General features: G+C 36.2%; 1 protein-coding gene across 2 annotated transcripts in view; it reads right to left on the reverse strand.

Moving 5' to 3' along the window:
* fat2 (FAT atypical cadherin 2) overlaps positions 1-16,766 on the reverse strand; it is a 59,247-nt gene extending 42,481 nt beyond the window's left edge. The window contains exons 1-4 of one of the 2 annotated variants that reach the window (XM_088604580.1): positions 16,546-16,766; positions 6,176-9,454; positions 4,914-5,225; positions 1,248-1,306 (exon numbers count right to left, since the gene is read on the reverse strand). In XM_088604580.1, the coding sequence (XP_088460706.1) occupies positions 1,248-1,306; positions 4,914-5,225; positions 6,176-9,425 (3,621 nt within the window). In that variant the 5' untranslated portion in view covers positions 9,426-9,454; positions 16,546-16,766. Of the gene's footprint in view, positions 1-1,247; positions 1,307-4,913; positions 5,226-6,175; positions 9,455-13,432; positions 13,675-16,545 lie in introns of those variants that run through there. The other variant, XM_088604581.1, reaches the window with a different exon arrangement.
* Positions 16,767-25,313: the final 8,547 nt, after the last annotated feature.

The raw sequence follows: 25,313 nt of genomic DNA on the forward strand, positions 1-25,313 counted from the left end.
TGCAAGAGAACATGGCCGATTTAACAGGGCATACCTGCAAGTAATCATTCTCCACTCTCCACTCCTGTTAGGCTTTTGCTTTGACAGGTTTACCTTTGTGTTCATGACCATTCAAATGGTTAAAAAAAAAATTTGAACTTTGCCTACACCTAACAGACCAGCTAACACCTGAAGTTCAGCCTTTTGGAATTTCTATGGTATAGCTGAACTTTGACATTGCTTAATATCTGCTGGAACGCAATTGGCAGATATTTACTTCAACCAACCAGGGGCTGAATTTGGGTGGATAGTGTCCGGGGGCTCACAGTGCTACATTTAATATGAGTAAATTTAGTTTATAACAGCTTGTGGTGGAAATGATTACACAACTTGGATAATGTAATATTAATAGTATATTTAAAATCATGTGTTTAAAATCGACCTGTTCACTCACAAGCATCGCTTTGGCAGCTCCAGCTTGACACTCTTATTTTCTTCAATGACATTTCATTTAAAAAGTCCTCCTTTTAGCAACCAATATAAATCACATCATTTTCAGCAAGCCCTGTCTAGTTTGTCAAAAACTTGCTAATTATGCTTCACTGATGTGTAGAAAACCTACTAATGCAAATTGATGTTGAACTACCACTGCAAGGGTCAGTATATCAAAAGAACAGTTTCAGACAAATTCACTGTTGCTGTACTAAGATATTAAATATTTGCGTATGTCATCTATGAATAAATATGTGACCAAAAAAACAACTAATTGAAATGGAACTATATTTATTATAGCACAACTGGAGCAGTTGTGACTTGTATGTGAAAGTCACAGAGCATAATACAAACACATTTGCTGCATAATACTGCAAATTAGGGTTAGATAAAATGTATTAACAGAGTGCATGAACCCCATCATCAGCAAAACAATAATTACATTTCTCTCTCGTCTGGGAAATACCTTGTACCCATGAGCACTGTTAAAACCTTGAGGTTTAGAGGTTAGACAAAAATAAAAATTCATTTTAGTTGAAGGAACACCTTAATATCTGGCTACATGATATGGAAAAATGAAATACCTCCAGCATATTGAAATCTATAATTTTGCAATATTTTCTGCAATATAATTTTCTGTTGATTTTGCATATGCAGCCTTGTCTTTTAAGGAACGTGCAACATTCAGATCATTTGTTTGCACTCGCAAATCATACTTTTAGAACAGGCCCATTAATTAAGGGTTCTGGGGTGTAAAAAGAAGCCTGCAAACTCACCTCAAGGATATGCTCTGCTTTCTGTTCTCGATCCAGCGGTGCAGAAGTGCTGATTACTCCTAAACAGCAGAAAAGAAAAATAGGGAGGAGCTCATCAATTATGAATGAGTTCCTCAGTCTGAGTTAAAGCACCCATCTTTCTACGTGCCTCAACCTATCCATCTAACTTTTACTACATTTTTTTTCCCTACACTACAAAGTGCTGGCAACCTCAAGGTAGAATTCCAGTCTTTGTGCAGGAACAGCTGAGAAAGTCCTCAGCTGACATTTCAAATCAAATTCATATCACAACAGGATTTTGTGCTAAATCAGGAATTAGGGGACAATGGGTTCCGGAACCTCTGTATAAAAACCTAGGGGTCAGAGATAGGTTATTTTAGCAATGGTGAGAATGGAATGATAATATGATACTAGGATGTGCCTGGCTGCCAGTGTGATTATATCCACTAAACACAGAATCCCTCAGCTTTTAGATGTTTGATCCAGACTTATTGTTATCCAATTCTTTGCAAGTGAATTTGACATGAGTCAGAAGACAGATCTAGTATCAAAGCCAACTAATGTACTGCAAGCATAAGTTAAGCCCCTGCTGACACATTTGCAAGACTTGTATTTTCGACAAATTAAATAGCAGCCTTTTCTTGTTTAGATGCTATATTTTAATCTTTTTGAGCAAGATCTGTGATGCTTTATATCGCAAACAGTCGTGTTTATGCTGAAGGAAGCTGAAAGACGAAAGTGTGACAGCTGCATTTTACTTGTGACGCAATAAACTCTTTCAGGCATAATTGCACAGAATAATAGGGGAACTATATAACAGGATTATTTAGACTTTAAAACAATCAAAACAAACTCTCCCAAGTATTTATGACTCCAATTTAACTACAAGCAGGTGCTTTTGTTCACTAAGATTAGAAAGTGTGTTTTATCTTTAAAAGAATTCAACATGCCTGGAACTATAGTTTTGGCTTGTTTTGATCTTTCCTCCATATATATGGATGGAAAAATATAGGGCATTTTTAGAGATTTTCAAATTCTCCTAAGTGCTGCAACCCAACAGCAGAAATATTTCATTCTCTGCTCCTGGGGCTGGGATTATCCTGTGAAAACTAGAACTAACAAGTACAGTATCTGTCAAGATTCTACCTGAAATTGATTTCCCCATGGCATGCCACTCAGATGCAGTTTTAGAGTAAAGTAACATGGGAGATTATAAGAGGCTACAGAAGGTTTTCTGAATTTTAATGCCATTTCATTATCTTTTGGACTCTCTCTTTGATTTTTGAAAGTATAGTAAAATTCTTAAAATTAAAAAAAAACTTGGCTTTCTTGTAGTGCCAGCATGTTCAATAATGGCTTAGAAACACAAACAACTGGAAATAAATCCACAGACCTTTATTTGAGTGTTTTGAATAAAATGTCTACATTCTATTAACAGATTTGCTAATGTTTTGAAAACACTAATTTTAGTATTTCAAGACCATTGTAATGACTTTCACTTCATAAATGATTAAACTTTTTAATTCTTATTATATAAAAGCAAAATTCAAATTCTTGCATAAATTCTGTTCATATCACATGGATGTTATAGAAATAATTTTGACCTTAATTGAGAAAATGCATTTACCTTATTTCAATTATTTAATTAAAGAATTGTTTAATGAAAACATGATTGATTAAATCAGTCCTGATGTTGGAAAATGGGATATTCTGTAGCATTTTTAAATGTCTTTACAGATACTATAATTGTATTTGTAGTTTTTATAGCTTCTCTAGTTTGCACAGCTATGCCTTACTATGTGGTACGATATAATGACTTCAAGAAATCTATTTTATCGTTTGTTTGTAGAATTAAGTTTATTACTAAAAATATAATTTGGATTTAAGAAGTTTTATCTAAATTAAATTAAATGTATAATTGTCCACTGTTTTGGCCACATTAGATGTACTTTGAAACACACCGTTTAGACAGAATTCTGTTCCTTTCCCAGTAGGATGAGTCATTTTCTCTCTTGCTCTGACATGGAGAGAAACCAACCACATTTGCCAGATAAACAGGGATCTTAAAGGACAGAATGACACCAAATAATGAAACTTATGCCAACACTGCATTGTTTCCTCAGAGCATATTCTTTTTTGTCACACAAACATTTCTCATACTTGTTCAACAACTTCTTAGGAATATGATATCCAAGACTTCTTTTTATAGGTGAATTTATTTTTTACATTACTGTAAGATTTTTTAACTTGTCTTGACTTTCCTTTGATGGTCACAGATATAATAGTAAAGTTGAGCACCAATCCCATTCAAAATGTGGAAAAATGCACAAAAAGCCAAGTGTCTAAACTACAATACTCAATTCTAAAACCACAAATCCTCACCTCCTCAATTACTTGGCTTAACTTAAACAACTAGCATAAGTGAAAAATCTTTGTCTATAGCTGACCATGCAAGATTACCCTTGAAGCTTATTGCAACACTAACTTTTTTAAATTACAGGGAATACTGTTAAGTACTCCATGATCTTTACTTTAAATCCAGCCCATGTAATACAAAAGAAATATAATGATCTCAATATTGCAGCTTGGCTACACAACCTTTCATAAATGTTGCAGGCTGTAATTAGATAGAATTAGCAATGTTTACAATAGTGACTTATCTAACATAAAAAAACTGTAAAAACTGTAAAGATCAATTAACTAACTATATGAATATTTGTCTCAATGATTTCAATAACAGCTGAATAGACCTTTTTGAATGATATAATATTTCTCTAAAGTGCAGTTGTTAAATGGTCTTCTCCATGTTATAGTGCTCTTTTCTCTGCACACTCCTTCAGTGTCAGCATGCAGGGTGGGGCTGTTTGAGTAACCCGAAGATTAGGAGTTTGGGATAAACAAGTAGAGGCTTGTGATACAGGTTAATGCTGTTCTAATTTGCTGGTAGTTAAAGGCCAGGCTGAGCAGCCGTCACTAAGCTCAAATGCAGGTGGTGCTTAGAACTCATAAATGGTCATGTACTTTAGATGGATCAGTCCTGACTTCAGTTACCTCATACACACTTGCCAAAGCTTCAAAAGAACTGATCTTCTCACCACTTTTTTTCCCCTGAAATGAGTCACTCTAGAGGACACTTTGTGTGAAACCATGAGGGGGAAACCCTTTCAAAGTATTTGTGTGTGTGCAGACCCATCAGCACACCCTTGGGACTCCATAATTGTTTGCAAGATTACAGAAAAACGAAACAACTGATATTTTGGACAAGCTGTCCACTCCATGAAAAAAGTTAGTCAGAAGCCAGATTACAGTTTGCAAAGAAACAGCAATTTCGGGCCAAAGGCTTGGCCACAAGAATAAGAGTATAACAGTAACTTCTGCTGAAATGCCTTGGATATACAGCCGTACAGTGAGAAGGAAGTCAACTCTACATACAGACACCTAAAGTACCTACATCAGGATCCTGCAATTCAGAATAAGCAAGGAAATTACATTTAGTTGAATCAAACTATGTATAGAAATAATGCTGAGATGATTTTGTTAAAGGAAACAAAATAATGATTTCCTTTCATCTAGACTGTCAGTGATGAGTAGCATTCCGATCACCTTTCAGTTAGGGGGATTGTTTTGGGGTTTATTTTTCAATCTTCTGTTGAGGGACAAATTTACCTGTCTTGGAGCCGATTGTGAAATATGTTCGCTGTGTGTCAAGGATCTGGAAGGTGAGTTTTCCTTCAGAGGCAATGTCAGCATCGCTGGCCTCCACCCGAAGAATGAATTTGTCCTGGGGGGAATTCTCCAGGACAGAACCAAAGTAAACAGGCTGGGAAAACTCAGGAGGGTTGTCGTTAATATCCATCACTTCAATGAAAACCTCAGTCCATGAAACCAGAGGGACAGCTCCCAAGTCTGTCGCATAAACTGTAAGCCAATAGTGAGGGGTAGATTCCCTGTCCAAGATATCTGCAGTTCTTATTATGCCTGTAAATAATAAAAAATAATAATTAAAAAAAAACATTTAGGTCTACCATAGTGTAGTTCTTTGATGTTGCTTATTTAGTTTATTTTATTTACATTTATTTTGAAGCAATTTCAAATCTTACCTAAGCAATGAACATTGCTAGATAAGGGGTAAAGTAATACACTCAAGATTTGGGCATTTTTTAGTCTATTTCAAATAGACTAAAAAGATAATACAATTGAATGGGTCAATTATAATTCAGACTGTTTATAAAGAAAGGACACAAAAATAAAAACATACATGACTTCTGATTTGATTCAGGTGTATGAACATATCATGTACTTATACAATTCATCAATTATTTGTAAAGGTCTAATGGTGAAAAGGGCAATTTAAGCTTCTGACATTGATAATGTGATTAATTATTGTGGGACAAAAAGAGAAAAGAGTAAAAGCCAAAAGGAGTGCTTGGAATTTCTAAGATGAATAAGATACCATATTATAGATTTAAAAACGTATTGCTATCAACTTTATAAAATACCATGGTGTAAATGTTAAAAACAATGCATTTACAATGAAGATGCAAAACAGACCCTGTTAAATGATTTTTAAGTTAAATTCTTTCAAATTGAAAGTTCCTTCAAACATTTCAGATGTTTGTGAAAATAATGGATTAAGCATATCTAAGAAATATAAAGAAAAACTTCTAAAATCTAAAACAAATAAAATTATCCTGGTGAAGATATTGCTCTGAGCCATTTATCCACCACATAGCAATTAGGCATGTCTTGTATTACAGCATGCTGGATGCTGAATTCACGGAATGTGTATCTCTAGGCTAGTTTTAAACCTGTGACCTTTGACTTGATTTGATTGCACTCTTTTTAGTGGATCATCATCGATGTACTTTTCCTGTGATGTTATCAGCTGCACTGTCCATTTCTTTTTAGTGCATGTTTTATTGGCTTACCTGTGTCTTCATCAATACTGAAGACTCCAAGGCCACTTCCTTCCCTGATATAGTATCTCACTACTCCATCTCTTCCACGATCCTTGTCCACAGCTGTCAGAGACATAATAGATGTGCCCACAGGAGTATCCTCTACCACCTCTGCCTTGTAGACAAACGATGAAAAAAGTGGAGCATTCAAGTTTTCATTCACATCCAAAACCTCCACCTCAACAAAACAGGAGGAGGAGAGGGACCGTGGTTGTCCGTGATCCACTGCCCGAATGGTAAGATTGTAAAACTGCCTCTGCTCAAAGTCCATTTCTTTCTCCAAACTCAGTGATCCTATTGAGGATTCTAAGTGAAATGCTCCATTCTCATTGTCCATCAGGTTATAGCTAACCTGTCCTCCTGAGCCAAGATCTGGATCATATATTTCAACCCATAATATTATTGTTCCAATGGGTACATCCTCCGGTACCTGTACTTTGTAAAACTTTGGAACAAATGTAGGAGGGTTATCATTAACATCTTCTAAAATCACCACAATCTCGGCTATCGAAAACAAAGTGGGGTCTACAGTGGCCTGATCTCTGGCTTCAATTTTGAGTTCATATCTTGGAGATACTTCCCTGTCCAAAGGCTTATTCACCCTCACCACACCTGTGTAGTCGTTGATTGCAAATTTATCTGTCTCAGTTATGAGGGAATATTTGATCTTCCCATTAACTTCCAAGTCGACATCTACTGCTTTAACTTGCAAGATGCTCTTTTCAACTCCTGTATTTTCAGGTATGGTTAAAATATACTTTGATTGCTCAAATCGTGGTGGGTTGTCATTAACATCTAAAACATTAACTGCTAAGAACTTCCAGGAAGACCTTTGGGAAATCCCTAAGTCATAGACAGTTATATTAAGAATGTAGAATCCTGTAGTTTCTCTGTCTAATGGAGAAAGCAACTTCACTTCTCCGGATTCCATGTCAATAGTAAAGCATCCATCTTCATTCCCATCAGAGATGACATACACTAACTTGCCATTAAAACCCGTGTCTTCATCAGTTGCTTTAAACTGAAGGATTGTTGAATTAACCGGCATGTCTTCTCTAACATCAATAGAACTTGGAAGACTCCCATCAAATTTAGGAGAATGACGATTAATGATGTGAATGTCTGAAAAGGAGTCTGCTTCTTGAATGGAAGTTTCTGGTTTGATTGATTGAATCAGTTTTTCGGTCAACTTTTTGAAAACTCCAGTGTCCTCACACTTCATACTGCTTTGTATACCTTTGTCTTTCACAACAACATTAACAGTGGTTGGGACAGCATAATTCTCTCCATCAGTTGCAGTTATAGTTAGACTATATGAAGGCAACCGACCAGCAGATGAAATTACAGGAATCCTTTTCTTCAGCAAAATCTTGCCAGATACTGGACTGATTTCAAAAAGTCCCAGTTCATTGCCAGACTCCATCTTATACCTCACTTGCTGCAGCTCATCCAGATCAATTGCAGACATGACACCAATGATTTCTCCAACGGCAAGGTCTTGAGGGATAGTTGCATTGCATCCCACCTTTTCAAACTCTGGTATGTTATCATTGATATTGCTCATGATGAGCGTAACAGCACATTCGGTCACATGACTGTATGGAGCGCCACTGTCTGATGCCCACACCCTAAGATGATACCACCTTTGCATGAGTTCATAATCAAGTTCTTCAGAGGTGGAAATGACACCTGTGAATGGGTCAATTGTAAAAGGAAGTGGACCCTTATTTGCAATGGCATATGTTATAAAGCCATTTTTCTGGGTATCGCCATCAACAGCGGTCACTGTTAAAATGCTATTCCCAATGGGTACGTGTTCAAGGACTGTGCCTTGATAAGAGGGCCTGGCAAATTTTGGAGCGTTATCGTTTTCATCAATGATATCAACAGTGACCTTTGCTTCTGCCTCACCGTGATTTGCCATCACATCAAATTCATAATGAGACTCCTTCTCATAGTCCAGTTGTTCAGTGATTACAATCAGGCCACTCTTGGCGTTAATCCTAAACTTAGTGCTATCTGGGGTCTTTTTTATATGGTAGGTGACATTCAATGGGCTTGGGTTCACCACAACTCGGATGACAGGAGTGTTTGGTGGTGAAAACTCGCTCAGCGTCACACTGTAGATTTTCTTCTCGAATTTCAAGGGAGAAGGCTTTGGAAAGGGAATGTGAACAGCCTTAATCTCAGAAAGCAAAGGTGGGGTATGTTTGTCTTTGGCCTGGATGGAGAGATTGAAACCAAGGGGGTAGTTTAGCCAGTTCAGCTTTTTTGTGGCTACTACCTGGAAGTCCCGGGATCCCGAATGAGAGGGAATGATTTGGAAGTAATGCTGTGGGTCTCCTTTCACAATGGTCAAAGATTCCACCTCTTTTCCGGTGCTCCCCACCTCAACAGCTGCATAAGTTTCTTCGTCATCTCCTTCTGGTGTTGTAATTGTTACTGATTTAATTACAGGGAGCTCGGGATTAACCTTTTTCACGTTGATGACGACCCTTGCGTCATTCCCAAACTTCCTGACTCCAGCAATCTTCTTTGTTCGGTCTTCAGCTAGAACTCTCAGCTCATACTTTGGTGTGTGGTTGTACTGCAGCTTCTTAGCCAGGGTGATTGTTCCTGTGGAAGGATCAATCGCAAAGGGCGAAGACCGACTCGTGAAGGAGTAATAGAACTCTCCGTTACTGCCCAAATCAGCATCAGTCGCACTAACCTTGAGCACGCTGGATCTTAAAGGGGTGTCCTCTTTAACTGTAACATTGTATGAGGCTGGGTAAAAAAGGGGCTTCAGGTCATTAGCATCTAGGACATGGATCACTACCTTAGTCCTGGCCTCATATTCATACATACTCTCAGTGCTCTGAATGGTCAATGTGTAGCTGTCTCTCACTTCTCTGTTAAGTAATGCAGCATTACTGCTACGAGTCCGTATCCTCAAGAAACAAAAGTCACCCACTGTATATTCCTCAGTTTTGAAAAGGCCATCCTCATCTCCAGAGACAAGTTTATATTTTATTTTCCAGAAGGGGTCTGTAACAATAATTCCCATTTTAACATTACTAATAACATAGGTCTTTGGAACGGAGTTCTCACAGATTGTAGCATTGTAAAGATGGTGAGTAAAACGAAAAGGTGTATGGCCTTTTTCTAGACTCCCAAAACAGTGCGGTATCTGTACAACTGCTAGGACAGCAAGCAATTTGCCTGCTGTCATGAAACCCATCTTCAGTGGCTCTTCATGGATCTTCAGCTCTGCAAAAAAAAAAAACAAGCTTTATGCAGTCAATATCTACAGTATATGACAATACTGATCCAACTGATATTTTTTTGTTTGAGTAAAAAAGCATTCATTTATTAGGAATCTGTCCAATGAACCTTAAACAGCCTGTGTAATGCCATTACCTTGCTTTTCTTTAAAAAGATTAACCTGTATCCTTAATAAGGCAGAATATTAATAAGAACAAAAAAAAGACGTTTCCATCCATAATGGATGAGTCTGTGGCATGTGCAACTCATCACCAGCAGGAATTTTTAAACTCTCCCAACCCTGACTCACACAGTTGTCCTAATCCAACAGTGAACCTTGCTACACCCAGAGGCCAAACTTGGGCTTTAACCCTATATGGGTTCCTTAGGACCCCGAAACAGTTTAATCTTGGAACGTGATGAGACATGACAAGGTTTAAAGTCATGTACAAGCACCATGCAATCAAGCTCTCTCAAAGATCACCTCATCACTTGCATTCACTACAGCTCAAAAATGAGCTATAAAGTTGCAGAAGTCACTTAAGCTTACAGACAAAGCATATTATGGTTTCATATTATTTTTCTCTTCATTTCACTTCTTACTCTTTTGGTTTATTTTTTTTTTCCTTGCCAACTTACTTGTTGTCGAAGATTTCTTCTTTACTGATAAGTCTGTCTTTTGGAGATTTAAAAGAGAGTTGCACAATGCTTTAAAACCATGAGGAAACAGTTGTACACAAATACATCCTGTTCATCTTCTTTGGGCTCACCTGAGCCAAGCAAAACCTTTTATTTGACTTAAAAAACTACAAGGAATAACACATAAAGTACTCAACAGGATCAGCATCAATTAAATGCCTGAAAAATATGAGCTGCTTTTCCTTTAACCCCTCCTGCAAGTCAGTGCCAGTCTTGATGTTTTTAAAATACACATCACACTTGTGCTCCAGAAACATTATATCCATGTCATAGAACTTTAACTTTTTTTTTCTCTATTCCTTTAGTAATGGGGACATATTCTGTGTATAGTTCATTGTTTTAATAACCTTAACCCCAGAAACTGAAGAACACAACCTACCCAGGGCAGGTATATCATAGATCCGTGGTAAAGGTATTTTGCCTCTTGTACTAACATGTCCATTCAAAGACAATTAATACATATTTGAAGAAAAGCCTTTGTATAGGCCTCAAACTACAGATACACAGGTGTTGCGCATTCACACAGCTTCTTTTGTTTCGTGTTTTGTTTTATGTATAACCACAGATTACTGTTTATTGTTTCTAAGTTTTTACTCATTTTAGATAATAAAAGAAGATTAGGAATATAACATAAATAATGTATTCTTTTAAACAGGAGGAACTACTTAATTTGTATTCTTTATGATTAGATTGTGTTTATAGTGCAGTTTCTTTTGAAATAAAGATAAAATATTGGTGCTGGAACTTTATGACTGATAGACAAATTATGAGTATAGAGTGGGTAGCTTCCCCCGAAAAAATAAGGTCCTATAGCTATGATCTATTATAATAAATCAGCAATTTTTACAGCATATACTTTTATTATTTGTTTAATCATATATACATATACATATATGTACGTAACATGTATGTATGTAACACAGTTAAAGGTTTAGAAATACAGATATATCTGCCAGTACAAATACCCCATCCCATCCTGCATATGAAAGACACATTTCTTCTTTAATATACAATAGAACAATCTTGAAAAGGATTTCATCATAGAAACACCTTGAGAGGATGAGAGTTCCTGGCATTTGCTATTCCAAGAACCTTTCCATGTGATCACCTTTGTATCAATGCTACTTTGTGTAAGCTAGTGGTAGCTGCAATACAAAATGAACAACAGTTACCTGGGTGACTCATCTAAAAAAAGGAATATAATGTAAACAATCCTTAGAAAGAGAACTAGGAAAACATAAAATACATGTACTTTTAATTTTCTTAGTACCTACACTTATTTTTGATAAATTATAAGAACGTAAATGAGTTATGTCAGGCTCTGAATGATGCCACTGACTGCTTAGGAAACTGCTGAAAACATTTAACATTTACCATTTTAAGTGCATATTTTTGAACATTTTTAACTTTTGCTTGAAGGCATTTCAGTTAGCGGTACTCTGCTGATCTCACCGCCCTTCAAACTGTTCAAAGAGATAATTTAGCAAACAGAACTGAAATAAATTCCTGCGATGAGGGACAAATGCCAAAAATCCCAGCAATAATTAATCAGTGCATTCCTGAATGCATGCACCCGAAAAAAAATATCTCAGATGTAAGTTTTAAAGAGTATTAACTTAAAATTATCTAGTTAATAAAATGCATAACTGCAGAAATGCAGAAAATAGCCCATCTTGTAAAAAGTCCCCAGCTTGAATCATACAGCAAGGATATACAGTATGCAGAGCAGGTGCAAATTAAAGGAAAGTGAATTACAGTTTCTGGTTAAATGCCTACAAGAAGGCATTGCATACGAGGACCTGGTGTTTCTGACTGCACTTTCAGCAAACAGAGACAACAATGATTCAGTGTCCAACAGGACTCTATATCTGTTGCAGGTTCTTACTGATTTGTTTACCAGTGCAGTGTCCAGAATACTGGTAACTCAAATAGTGGTCATTCAAGAAAATAATGGAGAAAGACAAAAATGTTTTTTGAGATCACTGTGTCTTTGAAGCATGTTTTACTCTTAATCTTGTTAACTATATGTTTTAGACATTATTAGTAGTAGTGGCCATTTTGATAGGGGAAGAATAAATACAATCTTCCTGACAACTGAAAACTGAATTTCAATTTCTGTTTCATGAATGAATATATTTGACAGCTGATGTTAACATGTCTTAGTAAGTTGCATCCCAGACTGTTTTTTTACCACTTACACGTGACACTCCAAAGTGAATGCTTTCAGTAGTTGGATTAATCAGTGTAAAGCAAGACCTTTTCAACCACGGAGCATGTTCACTTAGCACTTGACAAAGGCTTTGGAAACCCCTGTTTTCAAAAGTCAACAGAACGTGACAGGTAAACCTGCCTTTCCATTAGCAAATTCCCCTCTGCTGATAATGTATCAATGTGAGACTCTACTTTGGGTCTGTGACACAGGAAAAATTGTGACACAGTCTAGAATTTGACTTCTTCAAACAAATTTACACACTCCTAGTTATTTTGAAATGTAAGGTATAAATTATGCATGTTATGTTTATGCTCCATACAAGTATGAACTGAAAATATTTGCTAGGACTGAACTGTCTCTGTCACTATATTAATAGTATAATTCTATGACTTAAAAGAAAGTTCACTGCAAGAAAATCTAAAAGCAAAATTAAGTTAGCAGAAGAGTAGAGGCCATTCAGCTCCCAGGTTTTTAGTAGCTAATCAATCTAAGGATTTTGGCATGGCTGAGTAGCTTGTTTCAGACTCATTTGTTCCTTAACTCTCACAACCCCGTTGTCAATTTGCACAGTATTTTCAGTTTTCCCATGAGTGTCCAAGGTACTTATTTTGGTTTGCCATAGTTTTTTGACAATACCAATCCATGGATCACCAAGCTTTACCATAATTTCACGATTGTTCTTTACCTTTTGAACATAGCAGATTAAAATAAAGTGTTTTAAGAACGGGTAAGTGAGCTGCACCCCCATTCACTATACGATTCTAGGGCTGACATCCTCCACATACAAGCATTTTGTGCTTGTTGGCTTTTTTTTTTTTGGTGCGTCAAGCTTAACTCATATTTAAATGTATGAAACTCATCACTTTTAGCTTAAAGCATTGATGTTTTTTCATGAAACATTTCAGTGGAAAAAAATAAGATTTAAACAGACCGTAGAAAATTAAAAAATGCCACCTTTTTATTTGAGTTTATATTCCTTTAGCCAAATGATGAAAAGCACACTTAACATCACTTGTAATATTTTCATTTTTCCATTTTTGATGGATCACATTGAAATACTGAGATACACTTACCTAAACCACCCGTTGAAAACTCCTAGTGCTTCTGTAAGATTTCTAAGCCTAAGGTCTTTCAATGACACATTGCGGCTTCCTCTTCCCACAAAATCTGCAGTGGCTCAGACCTGCAGGCACATGTTCAGCCAAGGACCTGCGACGCCACCTCAGATCAGGTTACAGAATCACCTCTCATCTTTTTTGAAGACTTGTTCCTTAGGTTGGGGGGAGGTCTGAAAAGACTCCATGTACTGTTTGTTTTAAGCAACATCTGAAATTCACACACTCCGGCAATCTGCACTAACAACAAGAGACTTCCATTCACAGTGGCTTTTTATTTACAGCAGGACTAGAACTGCAAATTCTGACTATTTCCAGATGAGTGGAAATATTTTGAGCAGCTGCATGAACACACAACAAACAGGAATTTATTTTTTAATATTGGGGTTTACTCTGTGTAGCCATTTTTTAAAAGATGCTAACACCAAGAATCACTAACACCTCAGAATGCTGTTTTCTTTTTTAACTGACAGCAAATGAAAACTATTATGTGTTAATTAATTATAGAAACCCACCCATATATTTGCATATGTCTCAAAAAACCACTTGTATGGTTACAACATGTCTAGAGCTATGAACTGGGTTCTAGCTTGTAAACATTAAATCACACCTTTTCATAGATCAGAAAGATTCATTTCCTGTTTTGTTTCAGTTTGCAAAGAGTGATAACAATGTACATACAATGAAAAATAAAACAAGCACAAAATTGTTGTAAAGAGTTTTTGAACTGGCCACTGACGGATAAGTATAAGCTAAAGCTATAAGCTCCTGATTTGTAAAGAGATTCAAAAAGGTAACAAATCAAAAATAACTATTAAAGAAAACAATAACTATTAAAGCAAGTTATTTTAATAAATCTATTTTGGCATAAAGTGTGGATAATCAAGCCATTTTCAGTCCCTTTTCTGATGACATCAAATGGAACCTAACTGTAAAAGATTTACTGCAAGACATACTAAAGGATTATCGCAACCCACTCAGATCGGTGGTTCGTAATCATCTTTTTGTCTCATCAAGCCCATTCAGTTAATGTTTCTGAACATTTTCAGTTCAACAAGAACCTCAGTTCACTTTGTTAATACAAATGCCAATTTGTCTATTTTTAACTTTTCAATTAGCTTCATATGACAACTCTCCGTATCACCATAGTACCAGGTCCACAACCAGAATGAACGCCAGTATCCTATTAACCATGTGGACTAAGGTCTTAGTCACAGGATTCATGTGTGGCAATAATGGTGCTTACCTGTTTAATAATGTGGAATAACAACCTACAGTACATGCTTCTTTGGCCGATCTATGGCCGTTAAATATTACAGCAGCACCTTGCAATTACAGACATCAAAGTGCTTTCATGTTGGATGCTCAGACAAAAATAGGAACCAATAAACGTAATAAATAATGTAGTCATTAGCTACTACTGAGTCAGAAAGGCATGGTGGAAAAACGCTCTACTTAAATACGGTTAGAATTTTTTTACAGTATGAGTTACACGTGGTCTCAGCTGATAATATGCAGCCCGGCTGTTGCAAGAGACTGATCAACAATTAGATAGCTTTTTCTTTCCGCACACTGTGGCGGCAGGTACAAATTAAGACAATAGCTGGAAAGAGTTGCAAACATGACTTGCATGGTCAAAGACCTGAATTCTACATGCAATGTTCAAATAACTATTTCATTGAGGACGCAAACTCATTGCCTGTGGATATGCAGACAATTAGGAAACCCATGAACCCTCATATTTAATACATAAAATATATTTAATATATAATATGAACCTTCATAAGATAATGCACCACCCATGCTATTGATTTTTTAAAAATGAGTCATTGAGAAAAAGTATTACTTCTGTGCTGGGAATGTCATTTTTTTAACTCAAAACTTAGCAATAGATAACATGAAAGAAATGAATTCCTATATCTAATCAGAAATTCAAACCACTTACTATATATTGCTCAAGATCTAAAGGTTATCTGTAAATGATTCCATGCAATTATACCCTAACCTAAGACAATGTGTCAATCACTACTCTTACTACTGAGTAGTAAGAAAGTCTAAAACTTTCCTTTCATCTCTTAAAATACATAAGCTTCTGCTGTAAAGAAAATACACACAGTTAATGGGAGGATTTCCTCAAATAAAGGTGGACCTCTGAAAACAGCTGTTCTAAACAGAACATTCTAGGTTAAGTAAAATCCAATTAAAATTAAAAATCAAGTGAAATCATTGTCCACTGTAAAATTGTATTTATATCACCAGAAATAAAATTATTTAAATTTCACTTAAACTTAATCACCTTAAGCACTAAGTTATTCAAATGTTTGGGTGTTAAACAGTTACTTACTCCTTTTTATTGATTTTCTGTCACATAGATAAGTTCTGCATTTCGCTTTCTTTTTTAATTTGATTTACTGAAAAAAGTAAGAGGCTTATGAGAAAGAAAAAAAAAGCAGAGGTCATAACTCTGTTTAAAAGGTAAATCTGAAAACAAACTTTCAGGTTTAAATTAAACAGATTTTTACTCGGGGGATTCAGATTAATCAGAAATCATTAGGGTTCCACAAAGTCCAGAGCTGCATGTTCTCAGACATCCAGAGTCAAAAAACTAACCGGCTTCCTGAACTTTTGCCATGATTTTTGAAACTGTCCATTTATGTCTGAAACTTTTCTAGATCATTTGTTTTTTCCTGATTAACTCAACAGAGAGCTTTATGTATCGAAAGGTACACTCACAATTTGATTGTCAAAACATGGTTGTAAAGTGTTATAAAGTGAAGAAACATAGCTTCATCCTTGTTTAAAATGGAGCTGTTTCAAACCTCACATTAATTCTAGGATATCAGTAAAAGAGCAATTGCAAACTTCAGACCACAATAAAAAAAGATGGAATCTAACAGCAAGGAGGCACAGAATGCAAAGCATTTACACCAAGTTACAGAAAGCTGTCCTTGAAAACCTGCAACGGCTACAATAAAGCAATACAGTCAAAAATTGTACTGAATATTTTGGAATATTTGGGTCACTAGGAACTGGAAAAAGAACATAACAAATTAAAAAACACAAGAACCTACCTTCCTAGCTGGGGTTCCTCACAGGCTTTGTTAAACTTTATCCTTGATGCGGTCCTAATAGTGCTCTCCTATCAATGTGCACTGGCACCTTCCGTAGTTCCATACTTTGCTGGTGATCTATGCTGAATGGCAGAGTAGGGCTTGAGGAAGAGTTGTGAGTTTGTGCCGAGAGATCTCAGGAGACACCTCGTCCCCTCAGGAGATTCATCCCCTCCCTCCCTGATCTTCCTGACACACCACTCTCCTCCTTCCCTCAGTCGGCAGGAGCAGAGCTCTCATGCTGAAGGATTTGCATTTGGGTTGAGGCCAGAGAAATGTTCTGTCAGGAGGTGTTGCAACAGGAATTATAATTTACTTTTGTTCACGTCTCTGGTAAGAAGTAAGGAAAAAAGCTAACCAAACCGGACTGCAATGAGTACACACTTCTATGTTCCTTTAATTCCTATAATTAAGCATGAAACTTATAGCTCATTATTAATAGGAAAGAAGATACCATTTTTATACCAGAAAATTCTCTGCAAAGGAGAAATACTCCCATAATCTCATTTTTTTAAACCAAAAGTGTGAAAAGCAATACTATAAGATATATAAATATACTTTTCACTTTTGTTATTTTTCCTTTTTAACATTTCATGATAAATCGAGCCATTAAGGCCTGATCACACACAATGTCACAACAATCTCTCCAAATTTGTCATCTATACATTACTTGAAACAACTTTATCAAACTACAAAACCAACTCTGTTTCTTAATTAAGCAGGGCACATTAGTGGTTACATAACAAATAACATTAATATCTTTATCTTAAGGCCAAATAGTCCTTCAGCTTCTTTGGAAAAAGCTCGTTTCTAACCATCAGGATATACCAGGGGTTTCATTTACATACTGCATTTGAGCCTCTGACAAAAGGTTTAACCAAACTAAAATAATGTAACTAATTAACAGAAACAGAAGGTCGTCACCATTGTAATGGTTCAGATAATCTGGATCAATCCCCAATAAATCAATAAAAAATGTAAGATTGCATATTGGAGCCCTGGAGTGTAAATCCATTCACAACTGTCTTTTCCTTAGCTAGACAGGAAACTGTTTTTTCATGTTGCATACATGAAATGATCAAAACTTGTAATACAGGTGTTTCAAATTTATATTACAAGTCAAACTTATAAAAAGTAAGTAGGGTAAGGTAAAGCTTTTAAATTAGTTCATAGTATTATACTTTACTTAGCCTGTCAATGAGCGAGTGAGCCTGATTCCCAACTGTCATTGAATTTAATGCAAAGAAAATGTTTTCAGGGGTTTGAAAGATTAAATAAATAGGATCCAATGACAAATGTAACCTGTAGTCTTTGCACTACAAACTTGGACTTGAATTTCAAACGTGTGGGTGGCATACGTCCGTGGCTGTGCTCATGAGTTCATGCACGCACATCCCCTCCACGGGTTGATTTCTGTTCTTTCCAGTTAAAACAGAAAAGCTTAACCTGCTGGGCAATTCCAGCCTGTCCTAGGAATGGCTGTGGAAGGTTGTTCACAACGGCCTGATTAAGCAATTCAAACCCTTTGCTGTACCTAACCTTCTGCTGCTGCTTGTTTCTAGGTTGCTGAATCCTTTAGGCAGTGAAGCCTGTGGAAGCCTGTGGAATGAGGCCATGGAAACACAAACCCTTGCCAAGCCAGGAAGTGGAGAAGAAGGACCACATCGTCCCAGTTAAGATGATGTAAGGCACATCCTCTGAAAAAGAATAACCAGCTTCAGGTTCCTTCCATGTTGTTACGTTAATGTGTCTATCACCTACAAGCAAGATTTCCATTATTTAGCAAATCTCCCAGCTATAAACAATTCTTTCACGTCACCCTAGCTGTGCAAGTACAAGACTTTTTGCTAGAGCTTTATCTGTCTCTAATTCACAGACGTACTGTATAAGCATTAAAATCACCTCCTATAGATCTACTATATCTATAGATCTACCTATAGCTTACCTATCAGGAAAAGTGTACTGGGAAGGGAGAAATCACTATACAAAGCGTGCAAACAAAATCTAATGAATCTGTCAAACATGTAGCCAAGAAAGATGTTTGATATACAAAACAGTTTTCAGCTAAAATAAGTAGAATATCTAAAAAGAATTTGGTCTTGAAAATCCATGTTCTATTGCACGTACGTTTTTGGTACTATAAACATAAATGTGTTTATATCCAGAATATCAAAAGTTATTTTTTGAAGAACGAAAATAGGTAAAAGAATACAGTTTTATCACATTCAAAAGGTTCAGTTAGGCCTGTTCCTGTTCCATTTCATGTGTACTTGGAAAGGCTATGGGACATTTTATATGAGAACAGAATCCAGAAGTGAGTTATGGACTTTTGGCCTTTTAGTTTGAAAGAAGGGAGACAAAACCTTACTAAAAAAAAAGAAAATAAGGATGCAAAACCTTACAAAAGTGTAAAGACAGGTGTTAAAGTTTATTCAGCCATAGGCCTATCAACAGAACAAGCCCTTGATCAGCCTGATTGGAACATGACAATAGCTGGTGCCGGTTTCACAATCCTTGAAAGAGTGACTCAATGCCTTTCAGTGCTTTTCACTCAAGAGCAATGCCTTCTCCACCCTCTTAGAAAAAAAGGGTTGTACTGCAGATAAGGGTGCAAGAGAATTTCTCTCTCAGTTCACAAAGTGTGACCCTGATCAATTGAATGTCATCCCTCTTTAATTTTTAGTCATCACAGATGCACCTCTTAGCAGAACTTCTGTTTGCCTTCAGAGGAGACTTGGTTTAAATGGATGGCTTAGTTTAAATGGGCTTTCAACTTTTATAACCATATACAGTAGATGGTAAGGATCATTATCGCACTTTATAACATTCAGTAAATATGAATGAACTTGCTGAAATTGTATGATTAAATTATACCATTAGGACACTTTATGTAGTTATTTTACCAATTTAAATATCTGAATTATTACACTTAAGTATTAACTCATTTCAGATTTGTACCTGAAACTTTATGCCCATTAGGTCTTTTTAAGCATACATTTTAAAATATGTATAAGCATGCAAAATAAAATATTTTTTCATTGGTACCTATAGACATGTCAGGGATTATCTTTTTCGTCCTACTAGGCACTTGGTTCTACAGCAGATGCCAAAACGCTGAAGTGCCAGCTGTCCCTCTTCAGGCAGAAATGACCCAGTTTGTGACCTCCTGTCCCTCCTCAATGGTAATGATTCAACAAGTCAATAGGAAGCAGGAATGTCCCTCATTTTTGTCCTCAGTTTAAATAAATAGGAAACACTCTCTCCAACAAGAACCACTATTATGTCAGAGGCTGATTACTGCCATTTTAAAACTATTCCACATATGACAAGCAATGGTTGTCTGCAATTTTTGTTTAAACCTAAACAAAATCCAGTAGCAGTTAACGTATGACAGAGCTTTCCAGGAAGTAAATGTAATTTTCATGGTAAAGGAAAACTGTGGTAAGTCCCCACATAGGTCTTAATCTTTTCTCTAGGGAGGAGGGGGGAGGTAATTATAGCACAGAGAATGAAAAAATTATATTCTTTTGCAAGTCTGTTGAAAGACTTTTTGAATGTATTAAATGTTGGGCATAACAGTCTCACTATGCAGACAAATTAAGATGGAAAACAAAACAAAACATGGGCTTAAAAGAGTGCAGAACAGTTAAAGAAATTAAATCATTTCGACATTATCCAGGTTTGACACCTGTACAATATTACTTGCAGGTGACAGGAATAATTTGCAATAATTTGCATTTAAATATCCATTGTGTGACATAAAAAATATATATAATGTAGCAAAGAGGAAAGTGCAACAAGATGCCAGGGTGTATGTTAAATGTAAAAGTAAGGGAAACTCCCTTTGAATACTGCGTGCAGTAACTTTTTTGCAGGACATGCCCATAATAAAAAGAGTTAAATATCAAGTGTCTCTAGTTCTGAACAGTGAAAAATACCAAAAGGGCTTCAAACAAGTACTGTGTTTGAATTTCTTACAATGCGCATTATTGGTCAAAAAGGAAAGGAAAAATTCTCAATTAGAACTTAATTTGGATTGCATATAGGAGCCACTGCTTTAGACAAAGAGTGTAGAGAGCACATTATTTCACTCTACTTCAATGTGTGCTGGATAATAACATTGATATTCCCAGGTTAATAAACTATTAATATCCTTACAAACAAGATGCATTGAATAGTTTTTTTCTTCCTGATGTTCAATCGACATGCTTCAATTGTATAAAAAACAGCCTTTTAAGGGATAAAAGAATTATTTTAAACACAGGGAGAGACTTTTTAAGCACACAGAGTCTTAACAATCAACAAACTTTAAAAGACAAGATCATCCACAGGCTGCCTTGAGTTTTCAGCACCTGGCAAGCTTTAAAACAAAATGCATTTTAATTAAATTGGGATATTTGTTTAACAGCTAATTTGTGGGAAATTAAAACTCTTCATTATAGAGCTTCAATGAAGGATAAGAAGGGGTAAATGACAATATAGTTTTGTTTGTCAGGAAATAAATGAGGGGTGGAGTGGAGAATGAGTGATTTCCTACCTTGAAACTCAGCAATAATAATACTGAAGAAAGAAGAAAGATCCGAACTTGTTCATGACAAAACTCCACAGGAAAAACAGTATTTTAAGAAATTGCCCAGATGCAGGGATTGGGTTGGTTTTTACAAAGTTTTTTAACTTTTATAAAGTTATATTGGTTTTATATTTGGTATTATATAAGTAATGTACATTTTTGGTATTTCCTGGTCTTCTGGAAAATACAGATTTTGTATTATTTTATCCTCGAATACCTCACCGCAAGTAAACTTGATTGTGATGTAAATTATAATTGAACTAAAAATAATGACCTTATTTTAAAGACCTGCAGTGCCTCTAGACAACAGTCTAGACAACACTAAGAGACAATGAGTGCTAATGCTTAGACAATTACAAGAACAGCTTTGGAGTGAAAACATTTAACAGTTAATCTTGATGATCAATCAAGAGGCATGGCCTGTGACTGTTTTACAGGACAATAGGTAAATCAGGAGGCGCACTGGTAGTGGAGACACTTCAGGAAAAAGACGCCTTGGCAGTTCAGGAGAAACATGACTAGTGTTATCAGTCACAGTAATGGTGGGCGTTTTCTGTTGCCTGTTGACAGTTTAAATAAGCAAATGAAGTGCTAAAAACACCCCAGAAAGCAACTCTTCTCCCTACCCCTCCTCTCCAGGTGGTAATGCGGGGCCTTTCATTCCAAACAGAAATTAAGACAACCGACAATCTTTCTTTTTCATATTTCAGGTTTCAAAATAGCCAGCTATACCTTGCAATTAAACTTAAATCCTGCTCAACAGTTTGCAAATCAGACCAACTTTCACACTAATTACAACATTCAAAGTTTGACGATCCACTACAAAAAAGTTTTATTTTTTACAACTCCGGATATTTTCCACCTTTATTTTTAATAAATGAAGAATATACGAACCTGTTTTCCATTTGCACATTTAATCATGCTGGATTTGTGTCTTGAAGCTTCTGATAGAAGCTTCACAGTATTGAAAAAGGGAGGTTAATGTCTCTCAAGAGAAAAAACCTGGCACACATAGTCTGTAATGTTAAGAACTAAGATTTGCATAATAACAGACCATGTGTCTATCTGAACTGTTTGAAAACAAATACTGTAACTTTTTTCGAATACTTTTTTCTAATCCACTTAAGATTTACTTTGGCTTGTTAAACAAAAAAAATAACAGTCAAAGGTTCACTTCTCAATTTACAGATGGTTCTACACTATAAGACCATGTTTATTTAACAAACAAATGTAGTGCACCACGGTGTCTGACAACCAGTTTTTAAAAATATTTATCCTTTTTCTTTTAGGATATTGCGGTCTCTAGCCCAACATCAGTGATTTAAACAGCTCTCAAGCGAGTTAAAGCATAGGAAGCCTATATTTGATCTGTTCTTGAGCTACATAGTGGCCTTAATGTCTGCATTTACCACAGCATCAGTATATAGGTTCGCAGTTCATTGAAAAAGACCCAAGGAGAAGTTTAGTGAAATTCAAATGATTCGTTTCTACTAGGTATAATACTTTGGGGAGATCTCTTTCTGCTTAGCAGTAAGGTAAAATACTTTAACATTTAACATTTGCCACACTTTCTATACTCTACAACACGCATGTATCCTAGAGATGTTGTTTTGATTTTTGGCTGCCAACAGCAATGTATTTGTCAGGATACACTTTTGGTTAAGACAGAAAAATAATGAAAACAATCTCAGAAGATTGATACTGTTAATTAACTTAAGCGCCAGAAAAAATATTTATCATTTTTATCTCATAAAACCAGATCAGTCATAAACAAATAGTGAAAGGCAAATATGAAACAATCACTTCCACACAAAACCACCATTTAAAGCACAGGTTGTTAAAGGTAATTTCCATTTCCAGCAAAATGGATATTTTTATACCTGCATTTAAAAAACTGAAGTACTTTCATGGCAGAATTCTCTTTTTCAAAAAATGGGGGTGTGAAAATATAAATGTCTTTTGACAGCTCTGTTTTCTTTTGTATTTAAAGGGTTTCAACAACATCTTAGTGTAATACCCTTCACGTAATTAACTTACTACACCCAAGTCAGCACTATAAACAGAACATTAAAACTCATCATCAGCCACCCCAGACATCCACTTTCTGCAAGAACTTGGTGTTTACTATATACAAAGATACATCTGGGTGGCACAAATACATGAACAAATGCTCTGAAAATATTTGGAAGACTTTTTTAAGAATACTAGGAGATCCAACAAAGAGACAACTGTCCTGAGCTAATTAGTCACAGTACATTATGGAAAGGAAAATATTGCTCAAACTGACATTTTTGAAAATTAAATGATGTGCGTTTGTCTTTAGACATCCATTACTTTAGCAAATCCTGTTTGGCTGACAGGTTATTTATTTTGTCTCTTGCTGTAGAAATAAAAGGAGTAGCAATAAAATAAAATGTATTTTTTTCTTTTTTGTTAGATTTCTGTTACAACATTAAACAACATTTTACTTTCTCATACTCTGTTCATCAACTTTGAGTTCAATGAGCAGACTTCTTGGACGTAAATATTAAGCTTTACAAATATCATTTGTACAAAACAAGAAGACCTAATTGCTGTAATAACTGTGCACACAATAAGTAAACAGATATCACTCAAATCTTTCAAAACAAGTTGTCTCCCTTGGTTTCATTCAGCACCAGCCATAAAATTCTTAATAGTAATTAATGCTCTCAAAAATGAACATTTTTGCAAGTTCCAATGGCAGCTTTGAGTATTCCAATTTTTGTTAAAAGTATTTCTGCAATACTGAATTTAAGAACAAATGCTAAGGAAAAAAGCAATCTACTAGGCAGGCCTTCAGTTCAGTGTATTTTAATTATTACACTAATAATGTATATATCATGACAAGAAGAATAGACACCCATGCCGCAAAACCTTCACAAAGAACAATGGGATAGATTCACAAATCTTGGGCATTCTGTTTCACCCATTTAATGACAGGTAATTATTGTATGATCTCGTCTTAAGGCACGGTAGAGTATCTCACTCAAAAATAAATGAAATGTACGGATGCAGAGGAAAAGCACATAATCCCCACATTATCTACACTTGTACTATCACTCAACACAATATGCCGTTGTTATGCAAAACCCCAATTTATTTTCCCCTCAGTTGCATAAACATGCATTAGATATAAACCGCAGGTGCATTGTATAGTATAGGAAAAGTGTAAGTGTGAGGACGCATCACAAAAGACACTTTTGTATATTGTTCAAAGTTTATCAGTATAGCGCACTCAATGGGAAGCCATTACCATAGTCTACAAGATCCTTTACCCTCGTGAGGCGGGGCGCGTGTGTGGATGAAGACGGGACTGCAAGTTGCTTATGGGTTACTCAGGTGGAGGAACCAGACATTTGTTTTTTCACAAATGGTTTGGGCGGAGCGGTGGCTCTGTGGCTGAGGAGCTGCGACTGTGGCTGGAAGGTTGCCGGTTCGTATCCTGTGGCCGGCAGAGGAATCCTACTCCGTTGGGCCCCTGAGCAAGGCCCTTAACCACAACTGCTCCAGGGGCGCCGTTTAAATGGCTGACCCTGCGCTCTGACCCCCAGCTTCTCTCTCTCTCTATCTCTCTCTCTGTCTGAGTGTCTCATGGTGAGCATGCTGGGTTATGCGAAAAGACAAATTCCTAAATTCAAAATTGTATATGGCTAATAAAGTGATCTTATAAATTGCATTAAAATCATCCAGCATTCTGAATGTCAGCCTTCACTGATAAATCCCATGTAACTATTAAAAAAAGACACCTGCCATTATGTCATTAATATAATTTGTGTTTCCCTTACTGGAGGGCCAAACCTCTGAGGTACTTTACATGGCAAGAGGTACGCTGGGAAGAGCACGTGCTTGCTACAAAATGGCTATAGAAGAAAGGGCAGATGGAGAAGTGGAGGGGTGCTCTGTGCAGGAATTCAGCAGAACACAGCAGACACAGGAAACTTAATCAAAATCCCAGCAGACCTGCTGCTATGTGCATGTACAGGTTTCTGAGGGCATAAGGACACCTCTGCTCTGCCTTGCAACATGGACAGGAAGCCTGTTTAAAACCACGTAAATGTCTATGCAGAAAGGAACAACTGTAAACTCTCATCTGCAAATGCTATTCACATAAAAGTACAAGACAGAGAGTATGCGAAAT

Source organism: Lepisosteus platostomus, chromosome 13 (genome assembly GCF_059453375.1).
Source record: "Lepisosteus platostomus isolate fLepPlt1 chromosome 13, fLepPlt1.hap1, whole genome shotgun sequence".
In the NCBI taxonomy this organism is placed as follows: domain Eukaryota; kingdom Metazoa; phylum Chordata; class Actinopteri; order Semionotiformes; family Lepisosteidae; genus Lepisosteus; species Lepisosteus platostomus.